The 22,964-nt window shown below is 37.2% G+C and overlaps 1 protein-coding gene across 1 annotated transcript; it reads right to left on the bottom strand.

The window, feature by feature from the left end:
• Positions 1 to 82: 82 nt before the first annotated feature.
• LOC107811803 (sialyltransferase-like protein 1) lies at positions 83 to 9,178 on the bottom strand. Its single transcript, XM_075234565.1, has 11 exons — positions 8,921 to 9,178; positions 8,710 to 8,789; positions 8,226 to 8,312; positions 8,052 to 8,129; positions 7,860 to 7,951; positions 5,914 to 6,115; positions 4,517 to 4,607; positions 2,714 to 2,772; positions 1,311 to 1,459; positions 975 to 1,056; positions 83 to 886 (listed from the first exon to the last, which is right to left on the bottom strand). Exons 1-11 carry the CDS (start codon positions 9,036 to 9,038, stop codon positions 506 to 508), a joined length of 1,419 nt encoding a protein of 472 aa, XP_075090666.1. The 5' UTR covers positions 9,039 to 9,178; the 3' UTR covers positions 83 to 505.
• Positions 9,179 to 22,964: the final 13,786 nt, after the last annotated feature.

Here is a 22,964-nt window from a genome sequence, read left to right as displayed (position 1 = left end):
CCATGCTTTCCGTTGCATTCTCAGTTAATGTTATGTTTTTATGATAGAAAAACGGGTCCTTACCAAAAGAGCGAACAGAACATGCACTAAAATCCTCTATCCAATTTATACTGGAAATGAGATTTTAAAATCACAATTCACAGTTTAAGCAAGATGTTCCTAACGAAAGAAAATCAACAACGAAACCAAGTATTACTTGCAAAATCAACGTGTAATTTAAGAAAGGTAAGGACAGCTCAGAGTATGGTCTCCCTTCTTTGCTCATTCCTTTAGATCACTAGGTATATGCAAATTCCAGTCATATTTGGCGTGCACTTCCAATGGACGATGGTTAAAATGTTTGCAGTTCAGCTCTGAGTTCCCTGTGGTGGCTGTCACTGGTTTACACTCCAAGAGGAAGCTGCTTGAGGTGTTGAGCCCAAATCACTTGGTTCCTTCGTATTTGTGCATGTAAAAAAATTAATTACGTTCTACTCGAATAGATGCATCATATCAAGCCATTGGTTCATGCTTCAGATTTCACACAGACTAGATCATCCAGCTTATTGCCATCCATCTTGTACAAAGACACACCTTCCATCTGAATATAGTGATTTCGTGCTTCCTCCCTCAAGCTCTCAAAAGGCATGACTTCCCATCGATTGTAATTTGATGACTTCCTGATATCTGTCATATCTGCAGAACCAGATGTAGGCCCAGTGCCATAGGGACCTGATTTGCCCCATACTTTACAGTTAACAAATTGTCCCAATACGCCATCTTGCCCGGCTTGCTTCTTTTTCAGACGCAATGCAGCTCTGTGAGCGCTGTTTATCATTTCTCGACTAGGCACATCGGACCAGTCTTGCTTTCTCTTTGCTCGCATAGGAGAATGGATTCGTATGACCTAAAATATAAATTCTTAGTGAGAGCATCGAACAACAAATGAAGAAACTGATAGTTGAACTTAAGCTGAAGTAATCCGATGTCCTTACTCCAAGGCATTCTAAGAGTTGGTAATATGCTCTCCCTTGGAGTGGGTTGTGCCCTTTCCTTGGTGTAGAAAAGTATCGAGTCCTAGAAAACAAAGTTTTGCAATAACCACACAGAGATGACTTTTAATGGTCTTTAGATGTATGAAATGGCAGGGAAAAGTTAAGAAAGGGTAAAGTAGTTGGAATCTGTTGAATATTCCAGAAAGATCGCAATCTTTCAACATTGGGATAGAGTTGCAAAGAGAAAACTTGAACTGAGTATTTCAAATGTGTATATGTTTTGTAACTAACAAAGCTGAAATTACGAGGGAAAAGATGAGGAATAATAGAACATACCATTCTGTGTAACCAGGATCAACAGTGAAACCATAAATGTCAACAACGTCGCACATGGAAAGTGCTAGTTCTATTGATTTCATCCCAGTTCCTTTGGCACCTCTACGTAGTACGATACCTTGGAACAGATAGACCGGATTCCGGATTTTCTGTAATGAATAATGGAGGTCTGTCATTTTCTCAAATGAATTTGGTATCATAAAGCATCAGAACCCACGCCACCTTATGAAATCATATTCCACCATGCCATGAAATTGTAGTTGGGCTTCTTTTATAATCATAATCAAGCACACATCTTTACAAGTCGTTCATGGCCCAAAGAGGGTAAAAACCACTGCCTCAAAATGTTGAAAAAAAATAAACAAATCCCTTATGTTTTTAGCAATCGCATCATCATATGCCTCAAAATGTTGAAAATAAATAAACAAATCCCTTATGCTTTTAGCAATCGCATCATCAAAGACATTTTCAATCTCCAGTTCTACCCATTATAATGCAAAGCTATGCTGTTTTCTGAAGAAAATTACTTAGTAATCTATCCTGCAACCAAGTTCAACAATTTTCATCCCACCGACATCCCTCGGTAATCCCCTCCCCTGCTCTACCTCTAATTCAGTTTTTCCCTTTTCTTTGGGGTGGGGGTGTGGTTTCAAGGTTTTATGCTCCAAAATGTTACTTATCCTAGACGTTAGTCACATCTTCCCCTTTGAGTTTGACAGCCTCCTTTGGTTTATCTTGATCTCAAAATTTCACCAATTTCTCATTGATTTCAGGCATCATTCGTTGTTTCATCATCCTTTACCAACACCAATATTCAGAATCCTAAAGAAATCTATATTTCACCACCTACAAAAATACAGCTTAGTTCCATCAGAGTTTCCTTAAAATGCCTCCAATTAGAGTGTTAGAGTAGGTGAAAATTAATAAAATGTTGCATGCATCAAGTATAAGAAGCCATGGTCAAAAGATGCAGAGCAAGGTGGTCGTCAGAAGGAAATTTCATTTCAATTTTAATTAGTACATGCAGTGGGTGAGAGCAAGTAGCCCATACTTGAGAAGATCCTGCCATTATGCAGATTCTTGTTCATATCAGTTCGGGGGCGGGGCATGATATGCATTCAATTTTTAAACAAGTAGCTACCTCATTTCTTTTTTCTTTATAAGTACATATGCACTCTTATCTGAGCTTGTAAATTCTTCAACAAGTTCCTGAAAAGGTATCAACTAAAAAGTCCTATTATGATCATTCACTGGTAGCACTAGATTGAATATGCAAATTGAGAACAACTAAAACTAACAATAACAACCTTAAGAAAAATAAGATGTAGAAACAAATAAGTAAAAGAATTCAACTGAAACATAGAAATAAAAAGAGACTAGCATTCATCTGAATCATATATTACCTTTATCATTGCATTGAAGTCTCTATGGATGACACTTTTAATTATAAGCACCTCATCGTCTGCAAGTAAAAAAGGAATCGCAACAAATAATGAGTAAAAGTTTCATGAGTATTGCTTCCTATATCACAAATCACATCCACATCATTGCTAACAATCACAAAAAGAGCAGTAAACAGTTAACTACTAAGTACTATATTTCAAATGCTCTTCATTAGAATAAGAAATGTAGCTGACCAACTAACATCAACAATACACTTAAACAACTGTAAAGGATAAGAATTACCCTTGACCCTATATCTAATGACAAATAACTGAATTGGAAGTAATTGAACATAAATAGCAAAGAGTTATTAACCAAAACATAATAGCCCTTCAAGCTACTGAAAGTCATTTTCAATCCCTTCAGCTATTTCGATATTCAGCTGACATTTTTTCATATACCTTTTGTCTGTCACAAAGCTATCAGCTAAGAAAGGCTAACGGACTTGACAAACATGATCCTAGAACCTATGCTAAATAGACTGGGGTACCGAGGTCAATGCTAGACACCGTTTTTGCCCTCTATTATTGAGGGCTGTTTGCCCTTTTTAACAGAAGGACAAAACCAAAAATAAAATGTTTGTTGAATTTAACAATATTTAAAGGGCTAGGTTGAGACTCTCGAAAAGTTAAAAGGCTCTAAAAACTTGAATCCTCATCAATATAAGTCATCATGCTCAAAACCTGATTGGTCAAATTAGATTGGAAAACCGTTAGATCATTAAAGAAGAGTTGATTATTATTCTTCGCGAGAAGCTATTCTAGCCTTTGACTTTCAATAACACAAGTAAGGGTACACGGCACTACTAATATGCATTATAAAAGCCAACTACTGCTGCTAATCTTAAGGTTTTTCTACAGTGGATCAGAGTGAGTTTAACTGAAATCCTAATATGACATACTCATATCAACAACATAAGAACCATACACACTGCAACAGATAACAAGCATGAACTACCCTACATCACACGTCAAATAACAAAAAGAACAAAAAGACTAGAGTTTGCTTAACCACAAAAACACTAAAATCCTCAAATTACAGACATTATCAATACACACCATCAAAAACTAATACCTGCCGCTGAATGGTAGTGAGTTTTTTTACTTCTTTCTTCTGATCAGTAAGCAAAAGATATTACCGAAAGATCAAATCCAGACACCAAGAAATTGATCGGAAAGTACAAAAGTGGGCAGTCCCCTATGCCAAAAGCAAAAAGGAAAGAAAAGAAAAAAGCAAAAGAAGGGGAAAGCCTTATACAGAATGTCATATTCCTGTACAAAGTTAATGAAGTCTAACAAAAAATTAATAAGTAAAAATAACAATTACGCCTCAATTGCAAACAAAGCTAATGAAGTCTACCATTGAGTGTGAATCATATACATCATGAAATTTGCACCAATGAGGAGCAGACATAGGCATCTGTATTTCATCTCCGATACAGTGATTACCTTGCCTCAAAACACCTAGAGTTTCATTCTTTCCGTAGAACTCAAAAACCCAGAACCACCGCTGAATGCTGGTTTAATTAGTCGAAAATGAGATTATTAAAGAAGTTTTGTTTGGTTGATGTTCATAACATGGCCGCTTAGAGCTAAGTGCATTACATCAAAGATTGTCAGACATAATTCTGTCTTGATGTCAATATAGGAAAATGGAAAAATGGGAAGAAGCATGATATAAATCTGAATAAAAAATAAACACAGAAGGAAAAAAGTATAACATCAAATGTTCAGGAAAATAAAATAGGTTTTCTGATAATTTACCAGAACCATTGAGAATTTTTATCATGTTTCGGGCAGCACCTCGTACAACTAAGCGAAAATCTCTCTTCAGGCCAACATGCTTGGCATATTTCTGCATAACATGTTTATAAACAGTTATTTTCACAATTTAGCTGGATCGATACAACTTTTAACAGATTATGCAGATTAATGACTACATAAAAAGCTGGTAGTCTTCAGCACTCTCAAATCTCAGTTACAAGGCCAATATTGCATAAAAAGCTAGTTTTTCTCTAAACAAATAGAGTCGATCAAATAACAAAAATACAACATATGCTTTACCAGTATTGCATGGAGAGAAATACCTGGAGCGACATGGATAATGACATAAGAATTTTACGAATATGCAAAATACAACAGAATGAGGACTAAAATCCAACTTAAGAGTGCCTGTAAACATACAGATATCTAAAAAAAAATACTTTAATAAGTACTTCCTTGCTTCACTTTATATGCAACATTGACTAGGCACAGGTCTAGGATGTTTATTTGACATATATATTATATTAGTGATAGTGGGAGAAACATATTAAATTAATAGTTGATGAAACATCACAGCAAAGTTTAAAAGTACAATAGTTTAATGAACTGAAATTCTTGACAGCTGTGAAAGTAGTATACGAATATTATGGTGTTCAAACATTTTGGGATGTCCCAAAATAGAAAGTGTATCATAGAAGGTGTAACTTATTTAAGTAAGAGTATTGTGTTGTAGAGACCTCTAGTTAGATAACACCCACTTTGCCTTAAAAGACAAATTATTTAGTATTGAATGAATTGGGCCCGAATAGAGTGGTGAGATTCATATAATGAACCCCAACTAGGCGCAATTAGTTGATTGAACGGGAGAATTGTATTGACAATGAAATCTAGGCGCATCAGTACATGATGTCCAGGACAATAAGGGACTTGCCTTAATAGCATATAACAGGGAGATACTATCAAGAAAAATTCTTTTGATAGGTACTTTATATACACAGTAGCATCATCATCCATAGGCAGTATCGACATATTTAGCCACAAGTTGTTAACTCTTTTATCTTGCTTTCTCAAGAAAAATATACCCTCAAAGATTAGAAAAAAATAATTCATAATTGATATTACATGCTATGCAGAAAGCCAATTCCTTAAGGCAAGAGGCACGAAGAACACAAGTGTAATGATGGCCAACTTTTGAAAAAAAAAAGTACATGAGGAAACTGACAGAACGATGATTATAAATGGTCAGACAGCTAAAGACTAAAAAACTAAAGAATACGACGCTTCTCATGCCCAACCGCCCCTGTGTTAAAACATGGATTCTGACATGACATAGGGTCCTTGGAAATGCTTCGAGTCATAAAGCATTTTTATTTTCATCGGACAAAGGGCTAATTTACCTCATTAACAGGGGCCTCATTGTCTCGTATTACTGCATCATGACTGTCAATTTCCTCTCCAAACTGCGTCTTCAACAGGTCTCCAGAATTACCAACGACTGCACATTTTCTGAATTGTCGAGGGTGAAATGGAGGCTTAGCTGGTAAAATTAGATTGAGATGTTCTTCACACAGAGTCTGATTGTAACATTTGTCTGCTCCTCTGCATACAGGCAAAGTAGAAAACTAAAAAGGAAATACAACAACAACATGCCCAGCATAATCCCACATAGTGGGGTCTGGGGAGGGTAGTGTGTACGCAGACCTTACCCCTACCTTTGTGGAGGTAGAGAAGCTGTTTCCAATAGGCCCTCGGCTCAGGCAAGCATAGGTACCACAATAATAACAAGAAAACAAAACGGGACAACTGAAAAACCATGTAAGAGCAACATACACCACAAGATAGTAAGATGATCGAAATGTAAAAAAACAGAAATTCAAATAAGCCTACTACCAACCAAATGCGAGAGTACGTACTAACAGTCTAACACTACCGTTATGAATAATCTAGACTACCTAACCTACTATCCTAATTTTCGACTTCCACACCTTCCTATCACGGGTCATGTCCTCGGTTAGCTGTAGTTGTGCCATGTCATGCCTAATCACCTCACCGCAACTCTTCTTCGGCCTACCTCTACCTCTCCTAAGGCCCTCCAATGTCAATCTCCCACACCTCCTTACCGAAGCGTTTGTGTTTCTCCTCCTCACATGTCCAAACCATCTAAGCCGTGCTTCCCGCATCTTGTCCTCAATAGGGGTCACACCCACCTTGTCCCGAATAACTTTATTCCGAATCCTATCTAATCTGGTGTGCCCGCACATCCATCTCAACATTCTCATCTCTGCTACCTTCATCTTCTGGCCGTGGGAGCTCTTGACTGGCCAACACTCAGCCTCATACAACATAGCCGGTTTGACCACCGCTCTATAAAACCTTTAAGTTTTGGTGGTACCTTCTTGTCACAGAAAACACCGGAAGCAAGTCTCAATTTCATCCATCCCGCCCCAATACGATGTGTGACATCTTCATCAATCTCCCCATCCCCCTGTATAATAGACCCAAGGTACTTAAAACTTCCCCTCCTAGGAATGACTAGTGAATCCAGCCTCACCTCCCCTTCCACTCCATGAGTAGCACCACTAAACTTACACTCCAAGTATTCTGTCTTGATTCTGTTCAGCTTGAAACCTTTAGACTCCAGGGTCTGTCTCCACACCTCTAACCTCGCGTTAACACCGTCTCGCGTCTCGTCAACCAAAACAATGTCGTCTGCAAATAACATGCACCACATCACCTCCCCTTGGATGTGGCGAGTCAGTATGTCCATTGCCAGGGCAAACAAAAAAGGGCTGAGTGTCGACCCCTGATGCAACCCCATTATGACCGGAAAATAGTCCAAGACCTCTCCCACTGTCCTCACACAGGTCTTCGCTCCCTCATACATGTCTTTAATCACCCTAATGTAGGCCACATGTACCCATCTAACCTCCAAACATCTCCACAAAACCTCTCTCGGACTTTATCATAAGCCTTTTCCAAATCGATGAACACAATATGCAAGTCCCTCTTCCTCTCCCTATATTTTTCCATCAATCTCCTAACAAGGTGAATGATTTCCGTAGTCGAACGCCCCGGCATAAACCCAAATTGGTTCTCGGAAATAGACACTCTTCTCCTCACCCTTAGCTCCACCACCCTCTCCCACACCTTCATAGTATGACTAAGCAGCTTAATACCCCGATAGTTGTTGCAATTTTGGATATCACCCTTATTCTTGTACAAAGAAAACTAAAAAGGAAATAACGAAATAAAATATGAAGAGCTAATCACATTAAATCTTTCATTAATTGATTAAGAGGGTGAATGATAATGATGATGATGGAAGATGGAGCAAATAACTTACAGCTGTGCAATCCTTTTTGCAGCATAGTCAAACCATCCATCAGGTCGAGAATCCAGATATTCTCTTGTCAACACTGTCGTCATGTTACGATACTGCATTTCAGATAATCTCAGTTTATTTACGATACTACTAGTGGAAGCCTCGAAACAAGTTTAAAAGCATCAAGTAATGTGAATAACAAGTATGAAGAACCTGCTCCCACAGAAGTATTGCTTCGCAAACGTCGTACTTGTACTCCAATGGTTCAAATATCTTGAACTGCTCATTGTACTGCAAGTGAAATCCACACACATCGAAGGGATGGGGCAGTGATTTGTAGATAATTGACTAGGTAAACAATATTGAGGAGACTGAGGAGAGACAAACCCAAGTGCTATTAGTTCCTTCAGGAAACTTGAGAATCACATTGCAATGATCAATGATGTGAGCCGTCAATCCCAGCCCTCGGTTAGCCTGGAAACAGAATTTCCGTAAAAACACAATGAAACACTAACATGTGGAGCTGATACAGCATACATGCTATAAGATGCTGAAAATGCATATCACTATTCAACTCCACGGCAACCATTCAGAAGTTAAAAAAAAAAAAACATAGGTTATAACTGGAAACAAGCTTGGACAGACTCAGATTTGCATCATCATCGAGCATACGATAGCTGTGCTGAGATCCATGGAAAAAATTAAATTCCAAGAAGGTCAACTAGTATAGCATGGGAGATGTAAAACTATTCCTATAGGATGTGAAAATGGGAGACGTAACAGCAAAATGAGCTAAAATTAACGTTTCTATAGCATGAGCGTAGAGAAGAAGATACAGAAATTAGTAACAGAAAGTAAGAAAGGTAATTACGACGCATTGCTGAAGATCAGACTGGAAGTCGGACAAGATCCGAATTTCCTCTCGGCTGATATTTACCGCATTCCAACTGCCTGCATCAAAATGCGGCATTCTAAATTAGCTTGAAATCAATCAATCAATCAGAATAGCATTTTTATAATTTTAAAAAGAAAAATGGAACAGAAAATTGTGAGGGTTAAGGTAAGAGGAGAAAATAGCATACCAGTGAAGAAAGAGGACTGAATGGCGAGAAGGATGATGGAGAAGAGAGCAGCAACACAGAGGAGACGAACAAGAGCTGGTTTCCTGCTGATTGGCGACTGCTTCACAGGTCTTGTCATTTGATTCCCCCGAGATCTGGGCTATCTTGCCTTTGCTTAATTTAACACCCTTTTGTCCAATTTTTATCCAGTTTTGCTTTACTCTACTAAATTAAGCACTTAAATTATTGCTCTTGTTTAGTACTATTATTATTTTTCAGTAGTTTATGTATCTCTAATGGTGTTTAACGAGCGGGCTGAGACGGGCTGGACACAAAAAAAATCAGTCCGTCCGTTTAACGTTGCGGGCTGTTAGCGGGCTGTATTTTTTCGGGTTTTTTTTGTCCGTACGTGTTCGGGCTGTTAGCGGGCCGTGGAATTTTATTTTATTTTTTAAAATAAATTTTATTTTTCTTATTCAATGTTATTGATACTTAAGTGTTTGCAAACTTTTAAGGCTTAAAATTAAACTTTGAAGTTTAAAATTTTAAATTTGAAATTTGAATTTTATAATTTTAAAATTGAAATTTGAAAGTAAGTGGCTACAAAAAATTATTTAATAAGACCAATAGGCAATATGTAAGGATCAAGCTCCGAAAACTTTCATTTGATATTTTTATTGAATAATATATAATACTTCAAATTAAGTTGTAAGTTCTTTTTTGATTTTGTTATTTTTGAACTTGCAAATTAAAAGTTTACAACAATTATATATATAAAAAAAAGAAAAGAAATAGTACATCATATGCTTTGCATCATTTTTGTAAGTTCATCCATGTCAACATGAGGTTCTTGGTTTCCGGCATTGGTTGAATCAGAACCATAAATCATTATATCTCCAATTTCTTGGTCCTCCGCTTCATCTACCTCGTCACACCCTTGATTTCGTCGTTCTAATCTTATCCAATCTCTGAAGCACACTAGATATTCCAAAGCGTTGCTACCCAATGAATTATGGGTATCTCCTAGTTGCTGTCTTGCTTGGCTAAATGCGCTCTCTGATGCGACTGTTGAAATCAGCACATTTAGCACGTCTCGAGCCATGGCCGAAAGAACAGGAAATTGATTTGAGTTTCTCCTCCACCAACTCAGTGGTAGAAATTCCTTTGTGCGAAGCTCTGCTGACTTTTGCAAGTAGAATTGAAGTTCATCAATATTCCTGCTACTAGTTTATTGATGCTCCCATGTTGTAAACCAAATCAAATAATCTTCAACACCATCATTATCATCCAAAACACTGGTCCTAGATGTTGAAACTGAACTTGAAGGAATATTTGCATCTACAATAGAAGAAGCATCAACAATGTTAGCATAATAATTATATAATGTTTCTAAATGTTTGTGTCGATCAGAAATACACGTGTCAATATCAGGAGTTTCAGTTGGTCCAATATCCATATAAGAATATAAAGCAGTGATTAATTGGCGACAAGTGGCTATTTTGATATAAGGGTTTAAAATAGCACCAATTAGGTAAATATGGGAAATTGGGTAGAAATATTTTTTAAACTTATTTAGCATAGATTCAACAACAGAAGTATATCCTTCTTTCTTCTTCAAATTATGTAGTAAAAGAGAAATTTCAGCAATATGAACTAAACCATTTGCAATAGTAGAATAATAAGCTCCAGAAAATTCAAGTGTAGCCGCATAAAATTTTGGTAAAAAATTTACAACATCTTCAATGACATTCCAAGTTCTAGATGTTAAGAAACAGCTAGGATCAGAATAGGGAGGGGAGGCCTACTTGTATTACCACGACTCCCACCCCTAATATTTTGAGTTAGACTAGCATTACCAGGTGTAGCTGGTGGTGTTTCAAGATTATCAGGTGATGGAAATGGAATATCATCTAAATCATCATCTATACCATAATTTTCTTGAAGTCCCTCATAATCTACATTTAAATTTTCACGTGAACTTTCAGAAATATGTGTAAAGCTACTAGAAGAACAAGCACCACCTCTTGATCTTTTGAAAGTTTTTTTACTACCACCTCTACTAGTGCACGCTTTTTTGGCTGCTCTAAATATATCCATTATGTAAATTAAATTAATAATTGTAAATAATAAAATAAATGTACACCAAAGAAGAGAAAGATATAGAACGAGTGTACCGGGATTCCGGATGCCGCACTAAATTTGATATCAAAAACCAAACTTCAATTGATAGATCGATACTTGGTAGTTGATACCACACTTCACTTGAATACTTGATATTTGATAATAATAATTTTGTAATGGCTAAATTAAATATTTGATGAAACTTGAAATAATAAGTAATTGAGAATTAAAGAACAATAATCAATAATATCAAGAGAGAATTAGAGTAGTAAGAGAGTGAATTGTGAGGAAAAATGAAGAAGGAGGAGGGCGATTTATAGTTTTTAAAAGGTTAAAATTATAATTTATCAAATACTAGGGGTGTGGGGGCTATTTTCTTAAGGGGGTAGGCTTAAATGGCCATTTATACAAAAAAGGACCGTTGGCCAACGGTCATATTTGAATTTGACCGTTGGCAACGGTAAAAAAAAAAACGTTAAAAATCAGGATGAACCGGGCTGTAACCCGTTAACAACCCGTTAACGGGTTAACAGGCTTAGCGGGTTCCGGTGCACCGGTATCAAAAAACTATTCGTTTGAAATCCGCTCCCCGCCCAACCCGTCCCAGCCCACCCCCCCACGCTACAGTACCGGGCTGACCCGGGCTGAATCGGGTTGTAAACGGGTCAGCCCGACCCGATTAACATGTATGATCTCTATTCATGCCTATCATCTATTTTTCAACTGACTTATATGAGCAACCTTTCTTCTATGTTTTGCTCATTAAATTAATAATCTCTTATTTCTTACTAGTATATCTTTTCATTAATATTATCTTAATTTAATAAACAAGAATTTTTACATATGGTAGTTTCAGACTTAATACCATCAATTCTAGCTAGTATTAAAATGGATGGAGGCATACAATGTAAATACTTACCCGCCCATAACTTACATTTATTGATTTGATATATGTGTTACATTTTTATCTTCCTACGTAAATATTTTTTTTCTAATATGGAAAGGAAAGCTATACTCCAATATTGGAAATCCCTGTTCCAAATAGCACTCGTTCTATGTTCCGAGGAAGTTTTGCTTACTTGTTATGTTTGATTGGGAGGTTTCAAAGTGGGCACGAGCGGAGCTAGAGTGTCGGGAGCGGGTTCAGCCGAACCAAGTAGTTTTGGTTCGAACCTTGTATTTGTCTTAAAAATTTCATTGAATATATATAAATTATTAGAATCCCAAACCCATAAGTTTAAAATCCTGGCTCCGCCTCTGCAAATGGGTGGAATTAATATTTAAAGAGCAACATCGATTGGTTTAGAAGTTGTTAAATACCACGGAAGTTTCGGGCTTAAACGGGCCGGTCCAAATGGTCCCGGGTCCAGTCCCAAATTAAACGGGCCAAACGATCCCGGGATAAATGGTCTTTTTGTAGGGACCGGCCCGGAACAGGGACGGTTTGGTCCCGGGCTAAACGGTTCTGGCCCGCGGGCTAAATGGGCTAAGTGTGCCTAACAGATTTTTTTTTAAAATTAAATAGAAATTAGAGACAAAAGGATGTTAAAAAAATATCTAAGGCAATGTTTTGTAAAACAAATATAAAAAGTTTTTTTACATATTCAAAAGAATCAAAAGCTTAAAGATTTCAAAGCAAGTTCCACGTATAATTTTTTGGGATAAAGAAAAACTTGTCCTTTTATGGTCAATTGAAATGTATAGATAAGAGTAAATCAAATATAAAAAGTTAGATAGTGGTGGGCCCGAGACAAAAAGGTTTGTCATGACCTAGAAAACATATCATTCTTCAAGAAAGCATATCACTTTTCAAAAAGCATATCACTTTTTGTCTAGGTCTTCTTCGTCTATTTGCACGCCTCTTCTTCTTTCCTTGGTTTCTTCCCCAACAACATATGTATACAACAACATATGTGTACATATTTAATTTTTTTATTTTTTTTAAAGTTGACTGTTGGGACCGTTTGGCCCGCGACGGGACCGGTCTGGTCCCGGTCTTGGCGGGCTCAAAGTATAGGACCGGCCCACGAGACCGGATCAAGCCCACTAAAATCGGTCCTAACGGTCCTGACCCGTTTGGCCCACGGTCTCGGGCCGGGCCCGCCCTGGACCGGCCCACTTGCTAGCCATACACGGAACATTAACAGGGACCAAAAGCCTCATGAGGTATTATTAACCAATATGTGCTATACTGCTTGAGCTCATACACACCAAAATATTTCATTCTTTAACTTACTTTTACGTATTGAACCACAATTCACATGGTATGTTTTTGTTTTATTATCTAGTAGTCGGTAACTTGGTACTATATTATTAGGTTATGAGTTAGTATGAGAGATCTTTTTTTATTTTTTGATATTTCACAGAGGGTTTAGTAAGCATTTGGACAATATTTGGTTGAAGTTGGAAAAAAAAAATATTTGAAGTTGAAAGTTTAAAAGTATATTGGAACTTCATGTTTGCTTAAACATTTCCTCACCGTGTTTAGTTTTACCATATACTTGGAAGGATATGACATAACTATTAAAGGAAACACAGTAAAAACTAAAAAAGGAAGATGATGTAGGAAGCAAAAAAGTTTGACTCTACAACTTCATAATACTTCGAAAACACCATGCTCAAATCTAGGTGAGTCACAACTAGCAAATCCCGGTTCCAGATAAAAGGTAAAATATGTATTAATATACAGATAGGTTTCCTTATTTAAGATGAGAACAAAAAACTCATTTACATAAATAGAAATTTTTGACGTACCTTCGAAGTCATCGCTAGCGAAATTAGGGTGTTCTGTGTAATAAGGTCATGCAAAGCTAAAAGGCAAAGGCTCTAAGTGCATGCCAATGGCTTCAACTTTAACTTTTTCACGCAGTTCCCGGAAAAAGAAAAATATCATCTTTGAAAAGTTTCTCAACAATAAAAAGAAAGGAATCATCCAAACCAAGTTTCTTATCAAATCGTGTGCACTGTCAACTTGGGGTATCATTAGAGCGTAACCAATGATGAAAAGAAAGAGATGTGGACAGAGCATTAACAAGCTATTTTTCAATACAAGACATCCAATCCAGTATAACGACCTCATTCCAATCTAGCCAAGAAAAGGGATGGCAGTGGGGCAGGGCCATCTATAGCTGAATAAAGGGATGGCAATGATGTACTCCCCGTTAGCTTAGTTTTTCTTCTCTTTCACCGCTTTACTTATTTTTCTTCTCTTTCACCGCTTTACTTATTTTTATTCTCGTTAATTTTTTATATATCATTTTGATTTCTTTTTTATATATAAGATGTGAGAGCATCTCTAGAGGCTTTATAGGTCATCTCTTGGGCCCAACTGTCCATCTTATTTTGGGTTAAATGAAGTAGGATGGATTAGCATCTCTATATGCGAGTTCTTAACCGACCAACACTCTGCCCCATACAACATGGTTGGTCTAACCACCGCTCTATAGAATTTACCTTTGAGCCTCGATGACACCTTCTTGTCACATATGACTCTAGGTTAGCATCCGAGGTCCTTTTTTTTATAAGGTAAATTGTATTAATCAAAAGGGAGAAAAAACTTACGCATACAAGAAGTATACCAAAAAGTAGAGAATTTACATCAGAACATGATTCTTTACAAAAGACGCCCAATCTTCTACATAAGTAGGGGTTGTATGTGCGCACCAAAAAGCGATCAAAGAGAGCCCAGCTTGCATCTGAGAACATGAGACAGAGCATCAATATTAGCAACCTAACACACCGTGAAAATCTCACACTTGCCGAGGTTGATTTTGAGTCCTAATACTATCTGAAACAACTGCAGTACCTGCTTCACGCATGTCAACTGATCCATATCGGCATAGCAGAAAACTAGTGTGTCATCCGCAAAAAGCAAATAAGAGACTCTTCGGGCACTGAGCACCCCGATCGGAGCTAAGAATCCTCTCAAGTAGCCTCCACCCGTCGTACGGTCCATCATTTTACTCAGAGCATCTATCACTAAAATGAATAGCATGGGGGATAGGGAGTCACCTTGCCTGAGACCCCTGGAGCTGCCAAAGAAACCACATGGGCTACCATTAATCAGGACAGAGAATCTGACTGAGGAAATGCAGAACTTGATCCATCCCCTCCATCTTTCCCCAAACCCCATCCGCTTTATAATGAAGTCCAGGAACTCCCAATTGACATGGTCGAAAGCCTTCTCAAGGTCCAACTTGCACACTAAGCTGGGTTCTCTATTTTTCCTTTTGGGGTCTACAAGTTCATTTGCCACCAGACAGCATCCAGGATCTGCCTACATTCCACAAACGCATTCTGGGAGGACGGAACAGACACGTCAAGAACCTTCTTGAGTCTGTTGGAGAGCACTTTAGAAATAATCTTGTAAATGCTCCTTACGAGACTGATAGGCATGTAGTCTCTGATACAATATGTGCCTTCTTTCTTAGGCACAATAGTAATAAAAAAAGAATTGATACTTCTTTCGAAAGCACCATTCACGTGGAAGTATTCAATAGCATCCATCAACTCCCCCTTAATGGTGTCCCAACAGAGCTGGAAGAAGGCCAATGAGAAACCATTAGGCCCGGGGGCCTTATCACCAGCACAACTCAAAACAACATCGTGCACCTCCTCCTCCTCGAAAGATCTTTCTAGCCACTCACTATCTCCCTCCCCTATGTGATTGAACTCTATCCCCCCCAAAGTAGGCCTCCAACTAACTTCCTCTTTGTATAAGTTCTCATAAAATCCCATTATCTCCCCTTTTACCTCCTCCTCTCCCTCAATCCTCACCCCACCCACAATTAAGGACTCTATGAAGTTTCTCCTTTGATTTGCAACCGCAACCCTGTGGATCCTCCTCTCCTTTGATTTACCTCCTCCTCTCCCTCAATCCTCAACCCTCGAATCCCCCTCTTTTAGCCAGAGCGCCCTTGATTTTTGCCTCCAACTAGTCTCCTGAGCTATTGCTAATTCGACTATTTCCCTCTTAACATCCCCCAATCTCGCTTTCTCAGATTCATCTAGCTCCCTCGCCCCTTCCTCTATCTCTAATTCCCCCAATTCATGCATAAGCTCCCTCATTTTGACCTCTACCCTCCTGAAGACCTCTTTATTCCACCAAATAATATCTTCCTTGAGTAATTTGAGTTTCTTCGATAGACGGAATGAAGGTGACCCTGATACCCCGTAGCTTGTCCACCATTCTTTCACTTTGTCACCAAATCATGGCACTTTCAACCACATGTTCTCGAATCGGAAGGGAGCACGCACCCCCCTCCCTCTGCATCCATCTAGCAAGATAGGCAAATGATCTGAAGTCAGCCTAGGTAAGGGAATCTGCAGCACATTTGGGACCAGCTCATACCAGGAGGGCGATGTCAGAAATCTATCAAATACTAGGGGTGTGGGGGCTATTTTCTTAAGGGGATAGGCTGAAATGGCCATTTCTGCAAAAATGGACCGTTGGCCAACGGTCATATTTAAATTTGACCGTTGGTAACGGTAAAAAAAAAGGTTAAAAATCTGGCTGAATCGGGATGTAACCCGTTAACAACCCGTTAACGGGTTAACGGGCTTAGCGGGTTCCGGTGCACCGGTATTAAAAAACTATTCTTTTGAAACCCGCTCCCCGCCCAACCTGTCCCAGCCCACCCCCACGCTACAGTACCGGGCTGACCCGGGCTGAACCGGATTGTAAACGGGTCAGCCCGCCCCGATTAACATGTATGATCTCTATTCATGCCTATCATCTATTTTTCAACTGACTTATATGAGCAACCTTCTTCTATGTTTTGCTCATTAAATTAATAATCTCTTATTTCTTACTAGTATATCTTTTCATTAATATTATCTTAATTTAATAAACAAGAATTTTTATATATGGTAGTTTCAGACTTAATACCATCAATTATAGCTAGTATTAAAATGGATGGAGGCATACAATGTAAATACTTACCCGCCCATAACTTACATTTATTGATTTGATGTATGTGTTACATTTTTATCTTCCTACGTAAATATTTTTTTTCTAATATGAAAAGGAAAGCTATACTCCAATATTGGAAATCCCTGTTCCAAATAGCACTCGTTCTATGTTCCGAGGAAGTTTTGCTTACTTGTTATATTTGAAGTTTGATTGGGAGGTTTCAAAGTGGGCACGGGCGGAGCTAGAGTGCCGGGAGCGGGTTCAGCCCAACCAAGTAGCTTTGGTTCGAACCCTGTATTTGTCTTACAAATTTCATTGAATATGTATAAATTATTAATCTGGAACCCAGTAACTTCAAACGATTAGAATTCCAAACCCATAAGCTTAAAATCCTGGCTCCGCCTATGCAAGTGGGTGGAATTAATGTTTAAAGAGCAACATTTATGGGTTTAGAAGTTGTTAAATTCCACAGAAGTTCCGGACCTAAACGGGCCAACCGGGCCGGTCCAAACGGTCCCGAGTCCGATCCCAAATTTAACGGGTCAAACGGTCCCGGGCTAAATGATTTTTTTGTAGGGACCGGCCCGGGACCGGGACCGTTTGGTCCCGGGCTAAACGGTTCTGACCCACAGGCTAAATGGGCTAAGTGGACCTAACAGATTTAAAAAATAAATAAATAGAAATTAGAGACAAAAGGATGTTAAAAAAATATCTAATGCAATATTTTGTAAAACAAATATAAAAAGTTTTTTATCTATTCAAAAGAATCAAAAGCTTAAAGATTTCAAAGCAAGTTCCACGTATAGTTTTTTGGGATAAAGAAAAACTTGTCCTTTTATGGTCAATTGAAATGTATAAATAAGAGTAAATCAAATATAAAAAGTTAGATAGTGGTGGGCCCGAGACAAAAAGGTTTGTCATGACCTAGAAAACATATCATTCTTCAAGAAAGCATATCACTTTTCAAAAAACATGTCACTTTTTGTGAGGAATGTGCACAGATAGCCAGTAATAACAGATGTATTTACTTTTAAGCCATTATTTTAAATGTATTTAATCTTTAGCCACTGCTTTAATAAACCTTTATCCGCCCGGACGAAAATATCGTTCTGTTATATAGGATTTTGCTGATACATACGCTCCTTATTTACGATCACCAGCAGCTCAAACTTACGTGCAGAGAATTGTTGTGATCGTCCAAAATTGTAGTGGCTTCTCTTCCGATTTTAAATTTCTAGTTTAAGTTCAGAATTCAACTTTCTCGTCCAAAATTCACCATAAAATTATAGTAAGTTCTAAAGTTTCAGATATCTCTATATGCTTTTGTGTGTTTGTGTGGATTTTTATTTCGTTACTGAAGAATAAGATGCTAGGAATTTGTTTTTTTTTCTTTTCTGTATTGATAACGTTAAGGACATCGCGTCCTTAACTCTGTGATTATTCTGTAAATATTGAGGACATAATGTTAAGGATTTGGTGTCCTTAACATGACCGTTGTTCTAAAAAATATTAAGGACAAAGTGTCGTGTGTTTTACAACTTGTATTAATAAAGTTAAGGACACGATGTCCTTAACTTCATGACTGTTGTTCTAAATATTAAGGACATAGTGTATTGTATTTGCAAATTGTATTAATAAAGTTAAGGACAGGGTGTCCTTAACTTCATGACTGTTGTTCTAAATATTAAGGACACCATGTCCTTAATATTTTCACTGCACACAGTAAAGTTAAGGACACCATGTACTTAACAATTTCACTGCACACATCAAAGTTAAGGATAGCTTGTCCTTAACATTTACACTGCACACATCAAAGTTAAGGACGACTTGTCCTTAAAATTTTCACTGCACACATCAAAGTTAAGGACAACTTGTCCTTAACTTTTACAATGCATACATCAAAGTTAAGGACACCATGTCCTTAACTTTTACAATGCACACATCCAAGTTAAGAACACTATGTTCTTAATATTTTGACTGTACACATCAAAGTTAAGGACACAGTGTCCTGTTTTTGCAACTTGTACTGATAAAGTTTAGGACATGATGTCCTTAACTTCATGACTACTGTGTAAAAATTAAGGACTTAGTGTCCTATTTTTGCAACTTATACTAATAAAGTTTAGGACATGATATCCTTAACTTCATGACTACTGTGTAAATATTAAGGACATAGTGTCCTATATTTGCAACTTGTATTGATAAAGTTTAGGACATGATATCCTTAACTTCATGACTGTTGTTCTAAATATTAAGGACATAGTGTCCTGTGTTTCACAACTTGTATTGATAAAGTTTAGGATATCGTGTCCTTAACTTCACGATTGCTGTATAAATATGTCCTGAATTTCCCATTTTCTTGACTTTCAGGATGGATACAATATGTATTATAGTTGCTTTTAATGGTAGATGGACTGCAGACTATAAGTATCTTGATCATCAAACAAAGCTTGTTCTAGTACCTGAGGCAATTCGATTTGAAGATTTCATTAACTCAGGTCTTTGAAGTTATTGAATTGGATAGAGACAAGTTTGAAGCAATGATATGGTTTGATATCAATCTGGGAACAAGCAAGGGAATGCTTGTATCCAAAGATTTAGATCTTCACACATGTATAGAGTTACTAAAAAGTCATTCACTCTTCAAGGGTTGTCGTTTCATTGTTGATGTTTCAGAATGAGTTTTTGGTTCTACAAGTACCTTTGAACATGTCAATACAGAAACTCAACAAGACAATCAAGACAAATGCCAACAGATAATGGAAATAAATGTGGTTGAAGCTCAACCAATAACTGAAGAGGTGCTTCAAACATTTGATTCTATTCAAGTGGAAGGACAAAGCATTATAGAGATTGACAACGAACAAGCTTTGGGTATTCAAGTCTTAGAGAGTGCACCGGTAATAGAAGAAGTTGCTAAAAAAACCTTTACTAAACTAACTAGACGAAGCTCAAATTCGAAACAAAAAGAATCCCCAACTACGATATTAAGAGAAAATGCTTCGTTGGATGAAATAAAAGTGGGATCAATATTTGACAAAAAGAAGAGTATAATTAACTATTTTTTCAATATAGCAATTAAAGGACATTTTGAATTCAAGGTTGTTAGATCAAGCTCAAAAAGATATTCGTTGAAATGCAATGATGATAGATGTGTGTGGTGTGTGCGTGCTTTCAGAATTAAAGATTCAATACTATTCAAGATAGTAAAGATTGAGAAAAATCATGACTGCTCAATTAACACTATGAAAGCTAATCAAAGGCATGCAACTTCAAAGTTGATTAGTGGTTACATTATCGACAATCTTCGAGACCCAAGGTTTGAAGTTACACCAGCCTTTGTCATGGCAGAAATGAAAAAATTGCATGGACTAGACATTGGTTATCACAAGGCGTGGCGTGCTATTCAACGTGCTTCAGCTTTAATAAGAGGAACTTACATTATTGACAATTTTTGAGACCCAAGATTTGAAGTTACACCAGCCTTTGTCATGGCAGAAATGCAAAAATTACATGAACTAGATATTGGTTATCACAAGGCGTGGCGTGCTATTCAACGTGCTTCAGCTTTAATAAGAGGAGCTCCTGAAAAGAATTATGAATTATTATCTTCATACTTGTATATGATAAAAAGTAAAAATCCGGGAACATACACTAACATAAAGATAGACGACAACAACAGGTAAACAATCAAAAAGAGTTTATTAGTCTATTTTATAAACTTTAGGACATGGTGTCCTTAACTTGGATGTGTGCAATGAAAATGTTAAGGACATGGTGTCCTTAACTTGGATGTGTGCATTATAAAAGTTAAGGACATGGTATCCTTAACTTTGATGTGTGCATTGTAAAAGTTAAGGATGTGTGCATTGTAAAAGTTAAGGACATGGTGTCCTTAACTTTGATATGTGCATTGTAAAGGTTAAAGACAAGTTGACCTTAACTTTGATGTGTGCAGTGAAAATGTTAAGGACATGGTGTCCTTAACTTAGATGTGTGTAGTGAAAAACTTTGGACATGGTGTCCTTAACATGGATGTGTGTAGTGAAAAACTTTGGACATGGTGTCCTTAACATGGATGTGTGCAATGAAAATGTTAAGGGCATGGTGTCATTAACTTTGATGTGTGCAGTGAAAACGTTAAGGACATTGTGTCCTTAACTTTGATGTGTGCAGTGAAAAAGTTAAGGACATGGTGTCCTTAACTTTGATGTGTGCATTGTAAAAGTTAAGGACAAGCTGTCCTTAACTTGGATGTGTGGATTGTAAAAGTTAAGGACAAGTTGTCATTAACTTTGATGTGTGCAGTGAAAATGTTAAGGACATGGTGTCCTTAACTTGGATGTGTGTAGTGAAAAACTTTGGACATGGTGTCCTTAACATGGATGTGTGCAATGAAAATGTTAAGGGCATGGTGTCATTAACTTTGATGTGTGCAGTGAAAACGTTAACGACATGGTGTCCTTAACTTTGAGGTGTGTAGTGAAAATGTTAAGGACATGGTGTCCTTAATTTTGATGTGTGCAGTGAAAAAGTTAACGACATGGTATCCTTAACTTTGATGTGTGTAGTGAAAATATTAAGGACATGGTGTCCTTAACTTTGATGTGTGCAATGAAAATATTAAGGACATGGTGTCCTTAACTTTGATGTGTGTAGGGAAAATGATAAGGACATGGTGTCCTTAACTTTGATGTGTGCATTGTAAAAGTTAAGGACATGGTGTCCTTAACTTTGATGTGTGTAGTGAAAAACTTAAGGACATGGTGTCCTTAACTTTGATGTGTGCATTGTAAAAGTTAAGGATTTAGTGTCTTGTATTTTTAACCTTCTGTTAAACTGTATTTTCATGTTTCTTTATATTTTTTATGCATATGGATCATCAATAGCTGGTTGAAATCATTGTAGACCAATGATTGCTATTGATGGAACGTTTTTGAAGTCAAAATATCGTGGTGTTTTAATGATTTCAGTTTCAAAAGGATGCAAATAACCAAATATTTTCACTAGCCTTTGGAATTGCAGAATCTGAAAATAACAATTCCTATGAGTGGTACTTTAGTGAGCTTCGCAATGCAATTGGGAGCCGTGACAATTTAATTTTTTTATCGGACATGCATCAATCTATTACACATGGCATTGCAAAGGTATATCCTGAAAGCCACCCTGGGATTTGTATCTATCATTTGGAGCAGAACCTAAAGCGAATGAAAGTGAAAAGTGAGTTCATAAAACTTTTCCAAAGTGCTGCAAGAGTATACAGGCGCAGTGAATTTGATCTATACATGTCAAATATAGAAAAATTTGATAAGAAGACTTTTGACTACTTGATGGAAGAACCATCGGAAAGGTGGGCACGTTCTTGTGGTCCATGACGAAGATATGACATGCTCACAACAAACATAGTTGAGTCAATGAATTCTGTGCTATTTGAAGCAAGGGAGTTGCCTATATTAAGAATGATGGATTTCATCCAAGTGAAGCTACAACGTTGGTTTTATGAAAGAAGAAATGAAGCAGAAAGAACTTTTTATGACGTTTCTTGTTGGGTAGAAGAGGAATTGAAGAAAAAGATAGATTTAGCTTTTACTTTAAATGTAAGTATTATGTTCTTACTTTAGCTTATTATTTTAATGATAATTTAACATAATGGACTAACTTATAATTTTTCAACTTTGAAGGAATTACTTTCTTGGTGGACTTAAACAAAAGAACATGTGATTGTTTTCAGTTTCAATTTGATGAATTACCATGTATACATGCAATTGCAGCTATCGAGAAGAGAAACATCAAGAAGTCTAATTTCTGCTCGGACTGGTACTTACAGGAATCTTGGCTGAAAACATATGAAAGACAAATACATCCTGTAGGACATACTGATTCTTTGATTGTACCAGAGAGTGTTAAGTCACAAATTATTAAACCTCCCGATTTCAAAGTCTCGCCAGGTAGAAGGCAAAAGAAAAGGCATATTCCAGCTACCGAATCATCAAAAATAACATTCAAACATGGTCGTCGCAGAAGAATTAGTCA

The sequence above is a fragment of the Nicotiana tabacum genome, chromosome 17 (assembly GCF_000715075.1).
Source record: "Nicotiana tabacum cultivar K326 chromosome 17, ASM71507v2, whole genome shotgun sequence".
Lineage (NCBI taxonomy): Eukaryota > Viridiplantae > Streptophyta > Magnoliopsida > Solanales > Solanaceae > Nicotiana > Nicotiana tabacum.
Note: the sequence above shows the minus strand (reverse complement) of the source record. Positions and strands in the feature narration are given on the sequence as shown.

Bases quoted from the DNA above. Each gene is read 5' to 3' on its own strand.
- LOC107811803 (XM_075234565.1), bottom strand. From the start codon at position 9,038: ATGACAAGACCTGTGAAGCAGTCGCCAATCAGCAGGAAACCAGCTCTT. The intron at 4,608-5,913 runs GTAAATTAGCCC...CATGTTATGCAG, and splicing joins ATGAGGCCCCTGTTAATGAG to AAATATGCCAAGCATGTTGG. The intron at 2,773-4,516 runs GTAAATTATCAG...TTTTACTTGCAG, and splicing joins AAAAATTCTCAATGGTTCTG to ACGATGAGGTGCTTATAATT.